General features: G+C 39.9%; 1 protein-coding gene across 6 annotated transcripts in view; it reads right to left on the bottom strand.

Moving 5' to 3' along the window:
* The window catches only part of MPHOSPH6 (M-phase phosphoprotein 6), a 38127-nt gene that overhangs the window by 12638 nt on the left and 8687 nt on the right, over positions 1-16802 (bottom strand). For 3 of the 6 annotated variants that reach the window (XR_009499251.1, XR_009499253.1, XR_009499252.1), the window contains exons 3-8: positions 14964-15054; positions 12772-12866; positions 11946-12312; positions 5370-5461; positions 4462-4501; positions 2566-2685 (exon numbers count right to left, since the gene is read on the bottom strand). Coding sequence is in view for 2 of the 6 variants with exons in the window: in XM_059906322.1 (XP_059762305.1) it covers positions 12180-12312; positions 12772-12866; positions 14964-15054 (319 nt within the window). In the remaining 4 variants the exon portion in view is untranslated. Of the gene's footprint in view, positions 1-2067; positions 2686-4461; positions 4502-5369; positions 5462-11563; positions 12313-12771; positions 12867-14963; positions 15055-16802 lie in introns of those variants that run through there. The other 3 variants (XM_059906322.1, XM_059906323.1, XR_009499250.1) reach the window with 2 other exon arrangements.

Consider the following 16802-nt stretch of genomic DNA (forward strand, 5'->3'; position numbering starts at 1 on the left):
CAGAGATCTGTAATATAACCACTGTCCCCACACATACACAGGCTCCCCCACTATCCATATCCCCCACCACAGTGGTACATTTGTTACAAATGATGAACCTACATTGACACGTCATAATCACCCGAAGTACAGAATTTGCCTCAGGTCTTACTGATGTCATACATTCTACAGGTTTGGATAAATGTGTAATGACATGTATCCACCACTGTAGTATCGTACAGATAGTTTCACGGCCCTAAAAATCCACTGTGCCCTGCCTATTCATCCACCCTTCCTCCCTCCCCTGGCAACCACTGATCTTTTGACTGTCTCCATAGTTTTGCCTTTCCCAGAATGTCACAGAGTTGGAATCATCCAGTATGTAGCCTTTTCAGATTGATTTCTTTCACACAGTAACGTACATTTACGTTTCCTCCCTATCTTTTCATGGCTTGATAGCTCATTTCTTCTTAGCACTGAATAACATTCCATTGCCTGGATGGATCAGTTTATTTATCCCTTCACCTACTGAAGGACATCTTGGTTGCTGCCAAGTTTGGGGAATTATGAATAAAGCTGCTGTAAACATCCGTGTGCAGGTTTTTGTGTGGACATATTTTCAACACCCTTGGGTAAATACCAAGGAGCGTGATTGCTGGATCAGATGGTAAGAATGTATTTTAGTTTTGTAAGAAACTGCCAAATTGTTTTCCAAAGTGGCTGTACCATTTTGCATTCCCAGGCCACATGGTTTTGATTTCTGCTTGTTACTGGGGCTAAGTTCCCCTGGTGGCCACGGGAACATTTTGTCTTTTGTTTTCAGGTTTCGCTATATGTTTTTAAACTTGGGGCGTAGTCTGTATCTGTTTAGTCCTCCATCTTGGGCAGACTTGTTTACACTCAGGAACAAGCACTACCGAGACAGAGGACAAAGCAAGTGCACAAACCCTACTGAGGAGAGAGGTTTGGAGAGAAGGCCGTCTGATTGTATGGTCATAAGAGACTGAGAGCTAATAAGGTGAGATTACAAAGGCAGGTCTGAACCACACAGGGCCAGGGTAAGGAGTTTTGAATTTATTCCCAGTGTGGTGGAAAACCATAGAAACATTTTAAGTAGAGAAAGTGGCATGATTGATTTCGAGATTTAAAAAGTAATTTGGCATTTATTGCTGGCTTTCTCATTCTCTTTACTTATCTAGCTTCTGAGAGCTCCTGATTTTACTTTCATATACATATGGCTGTTTCCACAGCCTCCAAGCATTTACATTTTGAGAATGCCTTCCAAAATATAAATAAAAGTTTCCAACATTAGTCTGCAGAAAAGAAGAAATCATGGTAAAGAACTGGACTAACACTGGGTTATAAACTGCATGACTCAAAGGAAGCAAAAATGTAATTTGCATTAGTTTTAGCCAAATCTTAGTAAATTAAAATGTATCAAGTAATTATTTAATAAATGCAGTGCAAGAAAAAGAGTGAGATGGAGTAGGGAAACTGTAGATTAAAAGAGACTTAAAAGAAATATCAATGAGTGATTATGTGGACAACTTATTTGGATCTTGATTTAAGCAAACTGTAAAAAAAAAATATGACATTTGTTAGATAGTTGAATTGGATATTTTATGATATTAAGAAATTGTTACTTTACATGTGATAATAGTTATTTTAAAAGCCCTTATCTTTTAGACATATATACTAAAATATTTTCAGATGAAATGGTATGACGTGATATTTCATTCAAAATAATATAGAGTGGGGTAAGTGGATGGAAGTATAAATGTAACAAGATGGCTGTAAGTAAGTTGTTGAAGCTGGAAAATGGGTACATGGAAACTTATGATACTATTCAGTCTACTTTTGTATAGATTTGAAATTCCACAATAAAAATCTTTGAAAGAAATTTGCCATTTTTAAACATTCAGTAAGAAATATGAATGTAATCAATACAGATTTTCTAGATAAAAGTCTGTGATCCTTCTCCTTTCCAATCATTCTTTTCTTGATTTTATGTATTATCTATCTATCTATCTATCATCTATCTGTCTGCCTGCCAATCTACCCTTGCATTGACAATAACAATTGTTCCAAAGTCTGACTCAGAGTTGCTGTCTCAATTTGGGTTCCCCCAGAAGCAGACCCTGAGATGAGGGTTCAAGTGCAAGCAGTTTATTTTGGAAGTGCAGGAAACATGCAAACAACGTGGATAAATCTCAAAACATTATGCTGAGCAAAAGAACCTGGGTACAAAACAAAATGTACTATAAGATTCCATTTATATGGAATTTTAGAACAAGCAAAACTAACATAATGTGGCAGAAACAGATCAGTGGTTGCCTAAGACAGGAGATCAGGAATTGACCACAGGGAGGAATGAGGGAATTTCTAGGGTGGATGGAAGCAGTCTACGTCTCCATTGTGGTGATGGTTACCCAGGTGAATACTTTTGTCAAAAGTCATCAAACCATAGATTTAAAATGGGTGCATCTTATCACATACACATTATACCTCAATGTTGACTAAAAACAGAAATTCCTTTTACCAGTTGACAGAGTGTCAAAACAAAAGAGACATATAAAATGACCTGACCTTTTAAAAGAGTTACTTTTAAAATCTTCAGCTTGAAGCCAATCTCTTCCTTGGCCCCTTCTCAGGGAAGTTCAGTGAAGAAAGAGCTTTCCATACTTCCTCCACCTTTTCATTTTCTTCCTAAGGAAGAAAGTATTTATTCCTCATCAAGGAAATGAAGAGTGAATTTATATTCGATTTTTTACATTCAGAGTTGATTTAATACGAATTAGAATTTTTGGACTAAGACAGTACTAATTCTAACACTTTTAAGTATTAAAGCCAATAAGCTTCCAACACGCATAATTCACATTCACGAGACGGCTTTTCTTAGCTTCATAATTATTACTTCCTCACACCTTTGGAATCACTGGCATCTATTTCGTGTCTTTCTCATTTTTTGTAATCTCTTCATCTGGGAGAAGTAAGCTCAGGGAGACTTCAGGCATTTCTTAGTTTTGCTCTTCTGCTCCCAGGTATAAACACTTGGAAACATAGTTTCTGATTTGAAAATTACTGACTGCCAATCCATGGGTGCTGGAGGGTGTTTTGAAACCCTCTGCCGCCACCCAGCTGTCTCTGCCTCATCATGAGGACAGATGTTTCAGCCTCACTTTCTTTCACCAGCGAGCCTTCTGGCCCAGTGGTTTCCTACTCGATTCCTGCTGGAAGCTCTAGGGCTTCTGCTACTTTTGCTACGGAGGATAGAAGCCACCTCAGAATTGTACATTTGGCCATATGGATTGTAATGTCTAAAAATCCAGATGCCAGCTTTCCCAGAATCAAGGGCATAGAGGCCATAATCTGTTGAACAGTTCTGAAATCAGCTACAGTCTTACCACCATCTTGTGCAATAACTACCATCCTGCGTAATAACTGGCCAGCCAGCAACCTAACATTCTGGGATTATTTGCTTCCCTTCAAATTTCTCTCCAGCAATATCTGCACTGCAGTTTATCCCACAGAGTTGATTTCTCCTGGCTAATTCGGAGAAACATGTTTTTTCCCTTTCCAAACCTTATTATCCAATTTACAGCGGTAGGAGGTATTCACAGGGATTCAAGAAAAGATTCCCAACCCTCTCACCTGTTGGTGGGAATGTAAATTGGTGCAGCCACTATTGAGAACAGTGTGGAGGTTCCTTAAAAAACTAAAAATAGAGTTACCATATGATTCAGCAATCCCACTCCTGGGCATATATCCAGAAAACGTGAAAACTCTAATTTCAAAAGATACATGCACCCCAATGCATGTATAGCAGCGCTATTTACAATAGCCAAGATATAGAAGCAACCTAAATGTCCATCGACAAATGAATGGATAAAGAAGATGTGGTACATATATACAACAGAATACTACCCAGCCATAAAAAAGAATGAACTAATGCCATTTGCAGCAACATGGACGGACCTAGAGCAGGGGTCCCCAACCCCTAGGCCGAGGACCGGTACTGGTCCGCGGCCTGTTAGGAACAGGGCCACACAGCAGGAGGTGAGCAGAGGGTGAGTGAGCGAAGCTTCATCTGCTCCCCATCGTTCCCGATCACTCGCATTACTGCCTGAACCATCGCTTGTATTACTGCCTGAACCACGCCCCCTCCCATCCCTGGAAAAACTGTCTTCCACGAAACCAGTTCCTGGTACCAAAAAGGTTTGGGACCGCTGACCTAGAGATTATCATACTAAGTGAAGTAAGTCAGACAGAGAAAGACAAATAACATATGATAACACCTACATGTGGAATCTAAAAAAACGATACAAATGAACTTATTTACAAAACAGAAATAGACTCACAAACATAGGAAAAATACTTATGGCTACCAAAGGGGAAAGGGGTGGGGGGGAAGGATAAATTAGGAGTTAGGGATTAGCAGATGCATACTACTATATATAAAACAGATAAACAACAAGAACCTACCGTACAGCACAGGGAACTACATTCAATATCTTGTAATAACCTATAATGAAAAAGAATATAAAAAAGAATATATATATTGATATATATAAAATATATATAATTGAATCACTTTTCTCTACACCTGAAACTAACACAACGTTGTAAATCAACTGTACTTCAATTAAAAAAAAAAAAAAGATTCCCGGGACTTCCCTGGTGGTCCAGTGGGTAAGACTCCGCGCTCCCAATGCAGGGGGCCCGGGTTCGATTCCTGGTCGGGGAACTAGATCCTGCATACATGCCGCAAGTAAGAGCCTGCATGCCGCAATTAAAGATCCTGCGTGCCACAACTAAAACCCGGAGTAGCCTAAATCAATAAATAATAAATAATAAATAATTAAAACAAAAGATTCCCGAACTCACTAGCAGCCGGGGAAATGCAGATGAGAGAAACAAAGTGCCACACCTCTTACAGATAAGATTGGCAAACGTTTTAAAGTTGGTATTTTCATTAGGTATTGCTGCATAACAAAGTGCCCCCCTTAAGATTCTTGGAATCTCTCTTACATAACAAAGAAGATCTAGGAGACATACCTTTAAATCTGACAGCTCAAAATCAGAAAATGGTCTACAGCTGCATCCTTGACTTTGACGATTTACCTGAAAATTATTCTAAGACCAAATTTTATTGACAACACTCCAGATTTGATCTTTGCGTTTTCTTACTTTGAGGACCTTTGGCTTGCTAGAAAGACCACCCTTGTCCCTCACATTTCCTCTAAATTCTGCTACAAAACTAAACAGTTCCTTCTGTAGTTCATCTCTCTGGCTTTTTAAAACCATATTTACCTATTTTACCATAGGCAGCCAGAAGAAGCCATTTGTTGCTTTTAATTTTCTACCTGGGAATTTCCCCAGCCAGATCTTACCAGATGGGGTGGGCCCTGGAGTTAATTTCTGGGAAGAATCAGCCTCAGATGCCTTGCATCTTCTGCTTGACAGAGAGAGTAGAATCTGGTGCCTGGAACAAATCAGAAGGGAGAAGTAAATCCCAAACTAAGAATTTTATAATTCTAACCTCCTGGGGAAGGTACTGAAATTCTACTCCATTACTCTTGAAACTTCAACTAAAGACTTGGAGTTTGTGAATATATGCCTGCAGATAGAATTATCTTGCAAAACAGTGAAGTATGCAAAATCTTTGAGGAGCCAATATTTATTAAATAAATTCACAGAGAGTCACTAAAAACATTTATATGAGGCTAGGTAAACAGAAAAAAATTTTTTTTTCCATTCAATTCACTATTATCTTTAAATACCTACTTCTTTACAAAGCCCTACATGAGGAACTTGGTTTGGAACCAAAGAACAGTGAGGCATAATCCCTGCTTTGAAATTAGGTAATATATCATAGAATAGGACCTAAATGAATATGTGATGACACAGTTATATTCCAAGCAAGCACTCATCAAATAATTGCTTTTCCAATTTTTTTGTTAGCATAGATTGACACGTGAAATCTTTCTTAATATGGGATCACTAATATTGAGAATACCCTATTTATGAAATTAATTGTTTACGTTGAAAACAGATTATTAATGTGAATTTAACCCATACCATCTGGAAAAAGTAAATTTAGAAAAAAGGAAATATTAAAAAAATACCAGGTAGTACAATATAATTCTGTGAGATTCTGTTTGGGAAAAATTAGGGTCTTATGGGGCTAGGTTATTTTATGCCTGTTTCCCAATTCTAGTCTTTTGCTTTCCCCTGTAGTGTGACATGAGAGAAAGAGTGTGGGCTTTGAGTTCAGTAAATCTGGGTTCATATACTGCTCTATCACTTAAAAGATGTGTGACATCAGGTGAGTTACAGAATGTCTTTGTACCTCAGTTTCTTCATGGATAAAATGGAGGCAATAAATGATATCTCCAGCCCACAAGTCAGTGCCTGGCTGAGTGTCAGAACTCAACATTTGTTTAACAAACAATCGAATAATATCAGAAATATTCCCGGCACATGGCTGACATTTAATGACAAATCTTCGCATGGCTATTGCAGTGGTATGAGTAACTGCTTCTACCTTGCTTCATTTTCCTCCAGGTAACATCTGGGTCCTCCATTACCAGCTCCCTTCTTGGTTAAATACCTGCTAGGGTTTCTGATGATCAAGTGTGGGTTTGTGCTTTATACTCCTGAGGTAGCTCAGGTTTTCTGTTACCACGGACTCCAGAATCTGGCCTATGGCTCAAACAGCACACTTGTTGTTCTCCATTTTTAAGTTGTTGCCATCCCAACGAGGTTAAATGAGAATCTGAGGTGGGAGCAGCGAAGGTTCAAGGACCGATCCACTTGACATGGGTGTCACATGTGGTAAAGTGACATCAGGGACAATGGTCAGAGCAGAGGTCGAAGATGGGGACGTGGGTGTGACAGCCTGCCATGAGTGGGAGAGGAGGAAGACAAGTTGCTGGGAATCATAGTCTGCCAATATTTGTCAGGTTGTCGTCTTCATTACCTGGATGGTCTTGTTTGATCCTGCTGCAATTTTGCAACAACACACGATTACCCCTGCTACTCGTGGGCAGACAGGCTTTTCTCCCACCCGGACAATGCGGATGGAAGAGAAATTAGCAAGGGATACCATCCAGATTAAATATGCCTTAAGGAGAACAGTGTGATTTTGTACAAGCGTGTCCATGGACTCCTACTTTACAACGAATGTCTGAAACCAGTGCATCTTTTTTCCTGGGGCAAGTGAAAACACAGGGCCACATGGAAAACAAGCTAAATATGCTGGAAGGAAACTCCAGGATATAAAATTGAGCTGCTGGCTTGGAAAGTAGTATCCTCTCTGTGTAAATAGTTTCTTTGTCCAAAGAGGGCTAAACAGGGTCCATTTAAGTGTTAATGACTTTCATAATGATTAAAATTAAAATTAGAACTTACCGTGTAGTGAGAGGCTTATAGCTCTATAAAAACTTACAGAGACACCAAATAATTTTAGTAAACTGCTTATGGAAGGCTATGCCTACAGGGAGAGGGGAGGTCAGACCACAGACTCTCTTTTAAGAAGCTGCCAACACACCTTGGACTCAAATGATAAGGCACCTGTGTGTTCTCTGAAGCCAGGACTGGGAAAATGTATGAGTGTTTCCGTAGGCAAGTGGAGAAACTGGTATCTTCATAAAAGACATTAAACACTGGAAGTTCTCTGGAGATTTTCTTGCAATTACTATTATAGCTATATCTTCTCTCCCTCCCCAAATAGCCCACTTTGATAAAGTTCATCAACCAACTTGAATGTCAGCGAATGGCTGGTTGTATATGCATGAAATGATGATTATCTTTTAAATTGAATTTTGTATCCATTAGCCAGTGGTATTCAGTTTTCTTCCCCAAGATCTGGGAGGGCAAAAAGTTTCAGTCGCCTGATTTGGTGGCTTTGTCTCTGTGGCATTAACCGCTGAAGGGTCTGCTTCCAGCACAGGCAGCTCCCTTAATGGCTGGAGCAAACATCCCTGATCCCACTGGTGGCAGCCTCTTCTTAAGTTGGGTGCATGCTTCCTCAGAGACATGATCAAGTGGTTGTATTTTATAGTACGATTAGAAATAAACCTGAGCATTGTGAGACTGAATACACAAATGGACAATGGCCAGACCACATACAAAAACAGAATTTTGATTCATAATCTGCAGCAACCAGCCCAAGAAATCAAACTTTATAATAAACAACTCAGGAAGCCAGCCTGCTACAAGCCAGACTTGGCAGGAAGTCAGATGGTTATCTCCAGGGACAATCCAGGAAGCTAAAAAATAACTTTGTAACAATCAGCCCCAAATGGTCAGGACTTGGTTAATAACTGACAACTTCCTTAATTTTTGTCCCAATTTCCAATTTGGGATCAACTAGAGAAAGTAAAATACGAGACCCCAACCAATGATTTAGGATACCCTGCTGCTAGCTGGCCGCCTATAGCTTTCCCATGCCAACAGCCTCCAATCAAGGCACGCCTAACCCTTCCCTTTCTCCCACTGTAAAGCTTTCCCACTCTCTGCCTGCCTGAGTCTCTGCTAAGGCACAAGTGATGGTGGCTGACTCCCTAGCTATACAGCAAGCTCAGAAGAAAGTCTTTGTTTTTTCTCATTTGGTTGGTCATTACTTCCATAGCCGTGTGGTTTAAACATGCTCTGTAGGCCAATTGGTTCCCAAATCCATTCATTTAAGAAACATTTATCAAAGCCTTTACTATGAGCCATATCCCTTGCTAAGTGCAGGAGTCAATAAAAAAAGGTAAGATATAGTTCCTGCCCTAGAGGACAGTAAGTAGCTTGACAACTAAGGGGATGAACATGAATGACTCAGCAACCAAGCCGATGGGCATTACTGTGCTGGGCAGTGTTCTCCAAAAAGTGGTCTGCTAACTTCTGGTTACATGAGATAACTTCCAGGAAGTGGAAAGGGTTGAACGTCCTTACTTTAATAGTTGTAAACTTGAATGCAGATTAGAAAAAGCAGGGTTTCAAGCCGTACCAAGCCCATGATTTCAGATATTACTGCTTTAGGATGAGTCTGTATCTGTCAAAACCTAGTCAGGAGATAAAAGCCACCCTTATTTTAACAGGGGAAATCTAACATAAACAATTGTTAATGGGGTATTAAAAAGCTAAAAAGGCAAAAAGACAATGCTTAAGGTTATCATGCAGGAAGCTGCCACTCTCAGGGAAGAGGCTGAAATTGTTCAATTTTAGAAGCTTGGAGGGCCCTGGAGAGCTGAAACTCAAGACCTCTGACAAGAAGTTGCTGCTCAGGGTCTTGCCTGGCGGTCCAGTGGTTAAGACTTCGCCTTCCAGTTCAGGGGGTGCGGGTTTGATCCCCAGTGGGGAGCTGAGATCCCACATGCCTCAAGGCCAAAAAACCAAAACATAAAACAAAAGCAATATTGTAACAAATTCAATAAAGACTTCAAAAATGGTCCACATTAAAAAAAAAAGAAACTTAAAAAAGCTGCTGCTCAGTTAAAACCAGTGTCTCTGAGCTGAGTAGGGGGCCCTGTGGGCCAGGGTACCAGGCAGAAATCTGAGGGGCACCAAGTGTTATCAACAACTGTGACTTGAATGAACGCCAGCCTTTGCTGGGGTGAAGAGGTATTGTTTGGGGGGGGGGGGTGGGGGGTGGGGGGTGGGCAAAGGAAGAGGAAGCAAAGAGGAAGCAGACAGGAAGGGCCAAGCCCTTTCTTCCCCCTCTAGCTTTGCTGTCTCCTTCTGGGCTCCATTGGCTGATCCTAGTAAGGAGGCAGCTGGCGAATGAGAAATGGTGTTTGCCTAGTGCCAGCCCAGCATCAAAAGCTGAGTATAGAAGAGTGTTTGAATCTGAGAAACAACAGGTTAATATTTGCAACAGTCTGTCCCTTGGGCCATTCAGCATACACGCACGCATGAACACACGCACGCACACACACGCTTCTAAACGTGATTAAACTTCCCAGAAGAAAAACTCCATTTCTACCTAACAAATTGCAAACATCCTTTGTACAAAAGATGTTCTCACTCATTCTCCAAAATCCCAGCAGACATTGTATCCGTTTCTGGGAAACAGTCACACTATTCATCTTATCTCCTGTCAGTTACACCTGGACTTTAGTCATAGACCCATCTGAATATTCTATTATCTCAAGGCTAGGAACAAAGTTAACCCTCTTTAAAAAAATGTACACAATAATAAGAGGAAGGAGGGGAGAGAAGTTAGTACACACACGCACCAAGGAAGAAAAGATGTGAAACTGCTCCGTAACTTGTTCCTGTAATTGGTCGCAAGGCTGTCAGGGTCCCAAGTTAATAACCTTCATTCTTTCCCTACACACTCCATGTTTCCTCTTTCCTCAGCCAGCATCTCAACTGCTCAGGGTTGACACCTGCCAGGGTGACCCAAGACTTCATAGCCTAAAGGGTTGAAATCGTTCCCACCTCTGAGGTTGTAGTTTTCCATTAAAATTTGTCACTGGACATGGAAGTGCTAAAAAAGATGCCCTGGAGAATGCTCTGGGTTTGACATCCTTCTTCATCACCCATTGTGTAGGAACAACACAAATGTCCCTTTGTTCCCAAGATCACATGCACCAGCCAGGAGAGTAAACTTCTTTGCCCACTGATTTACTGGTAAAATGACCAGATTGTTTCAATTTCTGTCTTAATGGGACCACTGTTGTCCTCCCTGGTGGGAGCACACCTTCCTTGGGAACCCAGATCTCCAAACAATGGAGGTCAAAACTGTGAGTGAGAGGAGCCACTCCCTCTGCCTCTGTTGATTCCAGACCATACATTCTGACCATGATGAGAGCAACAGCCCCATCTGAGTGGTGAGTGGTTCAAAACATAAATTACATTTTGTAAGATGGAGTGTTGTACCCCACCTAGGGCTGTGACTGAATCTTCAGTAGACCCTTCCACCATCCTATTACACCCACCGCTCCTGGGTGTTGGGGTATGTGCTCAGACCAGTGAATTCCAGAGGCACAAGCCCACTGCTCCACTTCTTCTATTGGGAAATGGGTTCAGCTATCGGAAGTAAGGCTGTGCAGAATATCATGAGGGATTCCATAAATCCATGGATTGTGGTGCCGGCGAAGCACTGTGAAAAACTTCGAGCTTCTGCCCCAGGATGTAGGGAGCCAGAAGGTGCACTGTCCTCACCTTCACAATGAATTAGAGTCAGATTAACTGCAAAGTCACAACCTTTTCATAACTCACCAGAGAACTGAGGTCACAGAGTAATCTGAATCTAAGGAGATTCAGAGAAAGAGGAGAAATGCACCTCATTTAATTGCTGGGAACATAATTAGATGAAATCAGTATTTCTTAGATGTCCTAGGTACATATCTCCAGATGGACAGACACACTTACACACTTAATTCCATGGGCTTCTGTATTTACTACTTAGAATAAGGTTCAGATTAGGAGATGGTCTGCTTGGTGGTAAATTCTACTGGGCTGAACTATCAAAAATCGATAATTGTTTTTGACCCATAAAAGGCAATTTCTTATGGTTCAACCTAATACATCACCATATTCTAAATTAATGGCTGTTTTTTAGAAGTTACTAATTGGACAAAAGCTCCAATACTGAATTAGACTAAAATTATTATTTGAAAGTATAAGAGAAAGAAAAGTACATGAAAACAGGTATTTATGACAGAACAATTTTTTTTCTTAATTAATTAAAGGCTTTAAACAAAAAAACGTAATTCCACACACTGACATTGACTTGGTAGCATGGAAATACTTCAGCCTGGAGAGGCATGTTTGTTCCTGATGAATTTACATATAACAAATTCTCATGACGTTTGATTCCGAAATATATGTATGAATTGACTTGACATGATTATAAACATATGGGCAATTTAAACACTGGTATTAGTTTACATGAGTCAATTCAAGGTCAGTGACTGGAGAACTATATTAAAAAAAATCTGAGATAAAAAATTCTTTAGGAAGCAACCACGTACCTATGTATGGTTGAAGATCAAGGGTTAAAAATCCACTCTTGATGAATACCATTAAGCAAAGGATGTATAACATCCATCACACATCTGTTCCAAAAACAGCATGTTTCCAAAATTATACATGTCTTTACAAATAAACATTACAGCATTAATAACTATAGAGGAACCAAAAGAATGAGTTCCAAAATGTGCTAATTCTCACAAGGCAACCCTGAGCCACATGTTAAGGCATCCGTTTTAATCTTGGGGCTTTAAGAACATCTTCCTTGTTTTAATTGGTTTTATGTCTCCATTTTCATCTTCTTCATAATTGGCACGGTCTCTTTTTTTGGCAAACTTTTTCCCAATTGTCCCCACCAAGGTCTCATATCTGTTAAGATGATATACAGAACAAGTTTAGTTTCAAATAAAAAAGGTAGGAATCAAGACTTGTCAAGAATATCAAACCAAATACGCAACAAAGAATAAGAAAAATCAAAACTTTGATGAAAAGAAACCATCTGATTTAAAATTTATGAACTTCTCTATGAACGATTAAATTCTTCACTGTTTTTTTTTTTTTGGTTTTGCATTATCCTAAATAAATTGAGATGTATATTTTAGAATATGTATTAGAAGCAGCACTAGAAATAAGCCCTCAATTTGCCAGCCTTTGACAGGTATAAATCCGCCCCAGGCCATGTTAGAAGATGACTAAGCCAAGATGACCTCCTGCTGGGGTATTCCCTTCAAAGGCATGGCAGACCAGTCACCGTGTGGAACGAGTGCACATGTGAGAGCCAGTGAATGCTGGGCTCAGATTATAAAGCTGGTCCAAGGTAACAGTTACCTTCTAGCCATTTCTTCATCTGACACATCGAGCTCCACTGTTTCCTCTTCAACTTCTTCTGCTTTGTTCTTAGCATTCATCTGAAGCATTAATTTCTGAAAAATACAACAATGGGGACTAGCAGGGCTGGAAAAAGCTTGTTAAACGAACTGGTGTCAAACGTATTTGAAGGGAGAGACACAGAAGCCACAGAATCTACACGACTAACCAAAATTTATAAGGGATTCTCTATAATACTTTATTCTACAATATGCTAATAGAAGCCAGCTCTGAATTAAAAAAAATAATAAGACAAAGCTCCACTAGATTAGACTTGCTGTTAATGAGTTTAAATGTATTTTAGATCATAAATTTATTAGTTACTTGTATCTAAAGCAGGCACAGTGCTGACACACTCTAGTGACTGGGGGAAAGAAGAAGTAAACTTTCAGATACCCTTTGAACTTCCCAACTTTGGGCCAAATGGGAGAAACACTACAGTCAAGAGTAATTTTAAATGCAGTTTTTGGTGGTGGTTGGGGAAGGGGAGCAGCAAACTGCTGGAAGAACTGGAAGGCTGGCTCTGGTAGAACTGGGAGACCTTCCTCACCCCTGAACACGCGGGCGGATAACGCACTGACTGCCACATGATGTCCACGTGTCATGGGTCTCTCCTTCATTTCTTTTTCTCACGTTAACCTTTTCTTGATAGTTATCCTCTGACAGACTTAAAAAAAAAAAGTACACTACCTTCTTTATCACTAGAAACACATAGATATTAAAAAATGTGTTCTAAGTTTACCCTGCTTATAATAAAGTAAGTACTCTCAAGTTGGTATCATTCTTTTTATAACCAGGTACCTTGAACTTTTCTCACAATTTATGACAGCTCAGATCTGGAAGCCAAACAGTTCAAAACCTTTTCCCAGAGAGAATATATTCAGTGTTACAGAGTGCCAGTAACGAAAGTCATTTTCTAATAACCTCCCACATCAAATCTGGAGGGCCAGATCAACTCCTTTTCCCACTGTATCAGACATACTTTGGAGTCCTTGCCCGCCCAATACCCTAGTCTCTGGGTATCATCCATTCATAATCTTTGCTATCTTTTTTTCCCTTTTACCCCATTGTCCTCTTTGTCTTCCTAATCTAAAGCTTTAAGCAGGCCAAAACAAGGAAATATATTAAAAACGAACACTTTGTGTTGATTCTGTGTAAAGTAAAATTAACACCTTAATGATCATATCCCCTCAAAAAAGGAAAAAAAAGAAAATCAACCTACAATCTTTAAATAAACCCTGGCATTTAGTTTGGTTAACTGTGGTTCCTATAAGCATCCTGAGAGAACTGGTTTTCAACCAGGTTATGATTTTGCTTGCCAAGGGACCTCTGGCAATGTCTGGACACATTTTTGGGGCCCACAGCTGGGGTGTATATATGTATCTAGTGGATAGAGGGCAGAAGCTAGGGACGCTGCTCAACATCCTACAGTGCACAGGAAAGCCCCCACCATAAAGAATAACCTGGCCCCAAACGTCAAGAGTGCCAGGGCTAAGAAACCGTGGCTTCAAGTGACAGTTACAAAACGAAAGCTTTATACCACAAACCTCCATGTGGTTGGTCAAGTACCTGACAGGATGGCTTTCAATATATAAGCCAGAGTTCTAATAATTACTTGTTAAACGAAGGTTTGTGCTTCTCTACAAACCCGAGGCAGGAAAATTAAAATGAACATCTCAGTTATAAGCTGAATATTTCGTTTCCAGACAAACTTTCCAAAGATTCATTTAAAAATCTATTTACAAGCTTGGATTAAAACCTGTCCATTAAAAAGTCAAATTACTCAAATTTTAAGTAACATTTTTTCCACTAGAAAAGATACATTTATAGATGCCAGAAAATACTTTTTTGTAATAGCATCATATGAATAAAATCCTGACATTCCTGCAAAAGAACTGAGGTAAAATTCTAACACTTAACAGTGGCACTGTCCAGGACTGTACACTGCTATATTAAATTATCTACTCAATTCTATCATAAGACTAGATTGCAATGCCTATAATTTCTTTAAATAGCTATGGCAATATTTCAAGCTTGTTATTTTCTATATAATGAGGAGAAATGGTATCTGGTGGAGAAAAACCTAAACCCAATTATTAGCAGAAAGAATTCAATTGCAAAAATCTTAAATGTGAAGCAATTATATTTAATACCTCAACCTCAGGATTAAATCCTCTGAATGACATTCTTCCATAGAGAAGATCTTCACATAACAAGAAACTCTGCTCTTCTATTATGAAACTCCTAGACGAGAAAATAAACCTGTATTAATACCATGACTACTTATAACAAAGCACAGCAAATAAAAGTCAAGATTTCAAATGAAAAATAGATCTTATGGTTCTCAGCGGAATCAAGTAAAAATACAGTAATATTACTAACCTAGGATTAGAAATAAAAACTGATTAATTTGGTCAACAAAAGCATTAGGAGGCAAGAGCAGCAGGGCACCTGAATTTTCCAAAAGTGAAGCAAAGGTTCCTTGACATTTATACCCCCCACCAAGTTTTTATTAAATCTGCAGAAATTAGTGTCCTAGGTGGCTTTAAAAGAGTGTTTTACTTGGAGCTCTTCGCTATAAATAACAACTGGCCCTGGATGACTTCAGCAGAGAAGTAATTTATTATAAGGATACTGGTATCTCACAGAATCAATGGGAGAGCTGGATGAGCAGAACTGGAGAATGGGCAGAAACAGGGTAGCTAGGTGGTTGACTCCAAACCACACTCGTGCTACAAAACCACCCTGGTAAAAATGACACTGCTGCTGAGAGGGCATCCAGGAGGCACTGTTGCCCTGGAAATGTGATGCAAGTGTGAATGTTTCAGTCTCCAAAAGGGATTCTCCCGTGAGTCACCAGTTTATGACCCCAATTCCAGGTAAGCATATCCGACTACAGCCCGGCAATCAACCATAAAGCAAGCCAGGAAAGCAAATACTTAGCCTTTATGGCAGATTGTTCCTTGTCAAGCAATCTTGCCCTGCTTCTTGTCAAGATACGCTCATTCATTCACTCACTCCGCAAACACTTGTTAAACCAAACTGTGTGCCAGGTACTGTTCTAGAGCTGGGGAGACAGCCATTACTGAGAGGCTCTGCTCTCATGGAGGGTATGTTCTAGAGGGGGGCCAGATGATAAATAACAGACTTATACAGTGGATAAACATGAAGAAGGTTATTCCACTCCTGGCCACAATGGAGCAACTGGTACCAAACCAGGCCTCCGACTGTAACCAATGAATTTAGGCACATGTTCTCCTGAATTTTTTATTCAGCCTCTTCCATAAACTAGGGATTCCCTTTCAACTGGCCAGTCTTGTTTCTTGTAAAGTACAGGTGATAAAACATCACCAATGTCCCCAGTAAATCATCTCCCTCAGGAAAGCACCATACATATGCATTTAAGCATTCACTTAAGTCAAGAGGTGGACCCAAAGGCCAGGAAAGGATTCATAGTAGGGCCACTGGCCCCTCAGAGGGTTTTCCCATGGGTTTCTATTGGCCCAAGAACTGTAACATTAATATAAAAAGGAGCATAAGTGCTTTGTCATCTACAGCATAGTTTCAATGATGAGCGACACTAATTCAGTTAGCAAATAAGGGAAATATTCATCTATTTTTGCAGATGAGAAACTACTGCTCAGAAAAAAATAAACAAACTTGCCTAAAGCCACAAATAATATGCACGGCAAAACAGGGCAAAAACTCACTGCTGAGAAACAATTCTCTATGGGTCGCTCTTATTTTAGCACACCTTGTGAGTGAGGCGCTAAATGCCCTTTTGTTCCGAAGTATCTTTTTAAGGATATATGCACAGTGAACAGCTTGGAAAGGCAGAGCTTTGCCTTCATTCTTCCTCTGGAGCAAAGCGCAGACTTGCTTAATGCCCAGTATAATAAAGATAAGGCCTCCCTTGGAGCCAAGGGCAAGTCTGTCTGCAGTCTAGTATCAAAGACTCAGGTTTCCCTAAGCTCAGGACTTTGCTGTGATGC

Source organism: Balaenoptera ricei, chromosome 19 (genome assembly GCF_028023285.1).
Source record: "Balaenoptera ricei isolate mBalRic1 chromosome 19, mBalRic1.hap2, whole genome shotgun sequence".
NCBI lineage: Eukaryota > Metazoa > Chordata > Mammalia > Artiodactyla > Balaenopteridae > Balaenoptera > Balaenoptera ricei.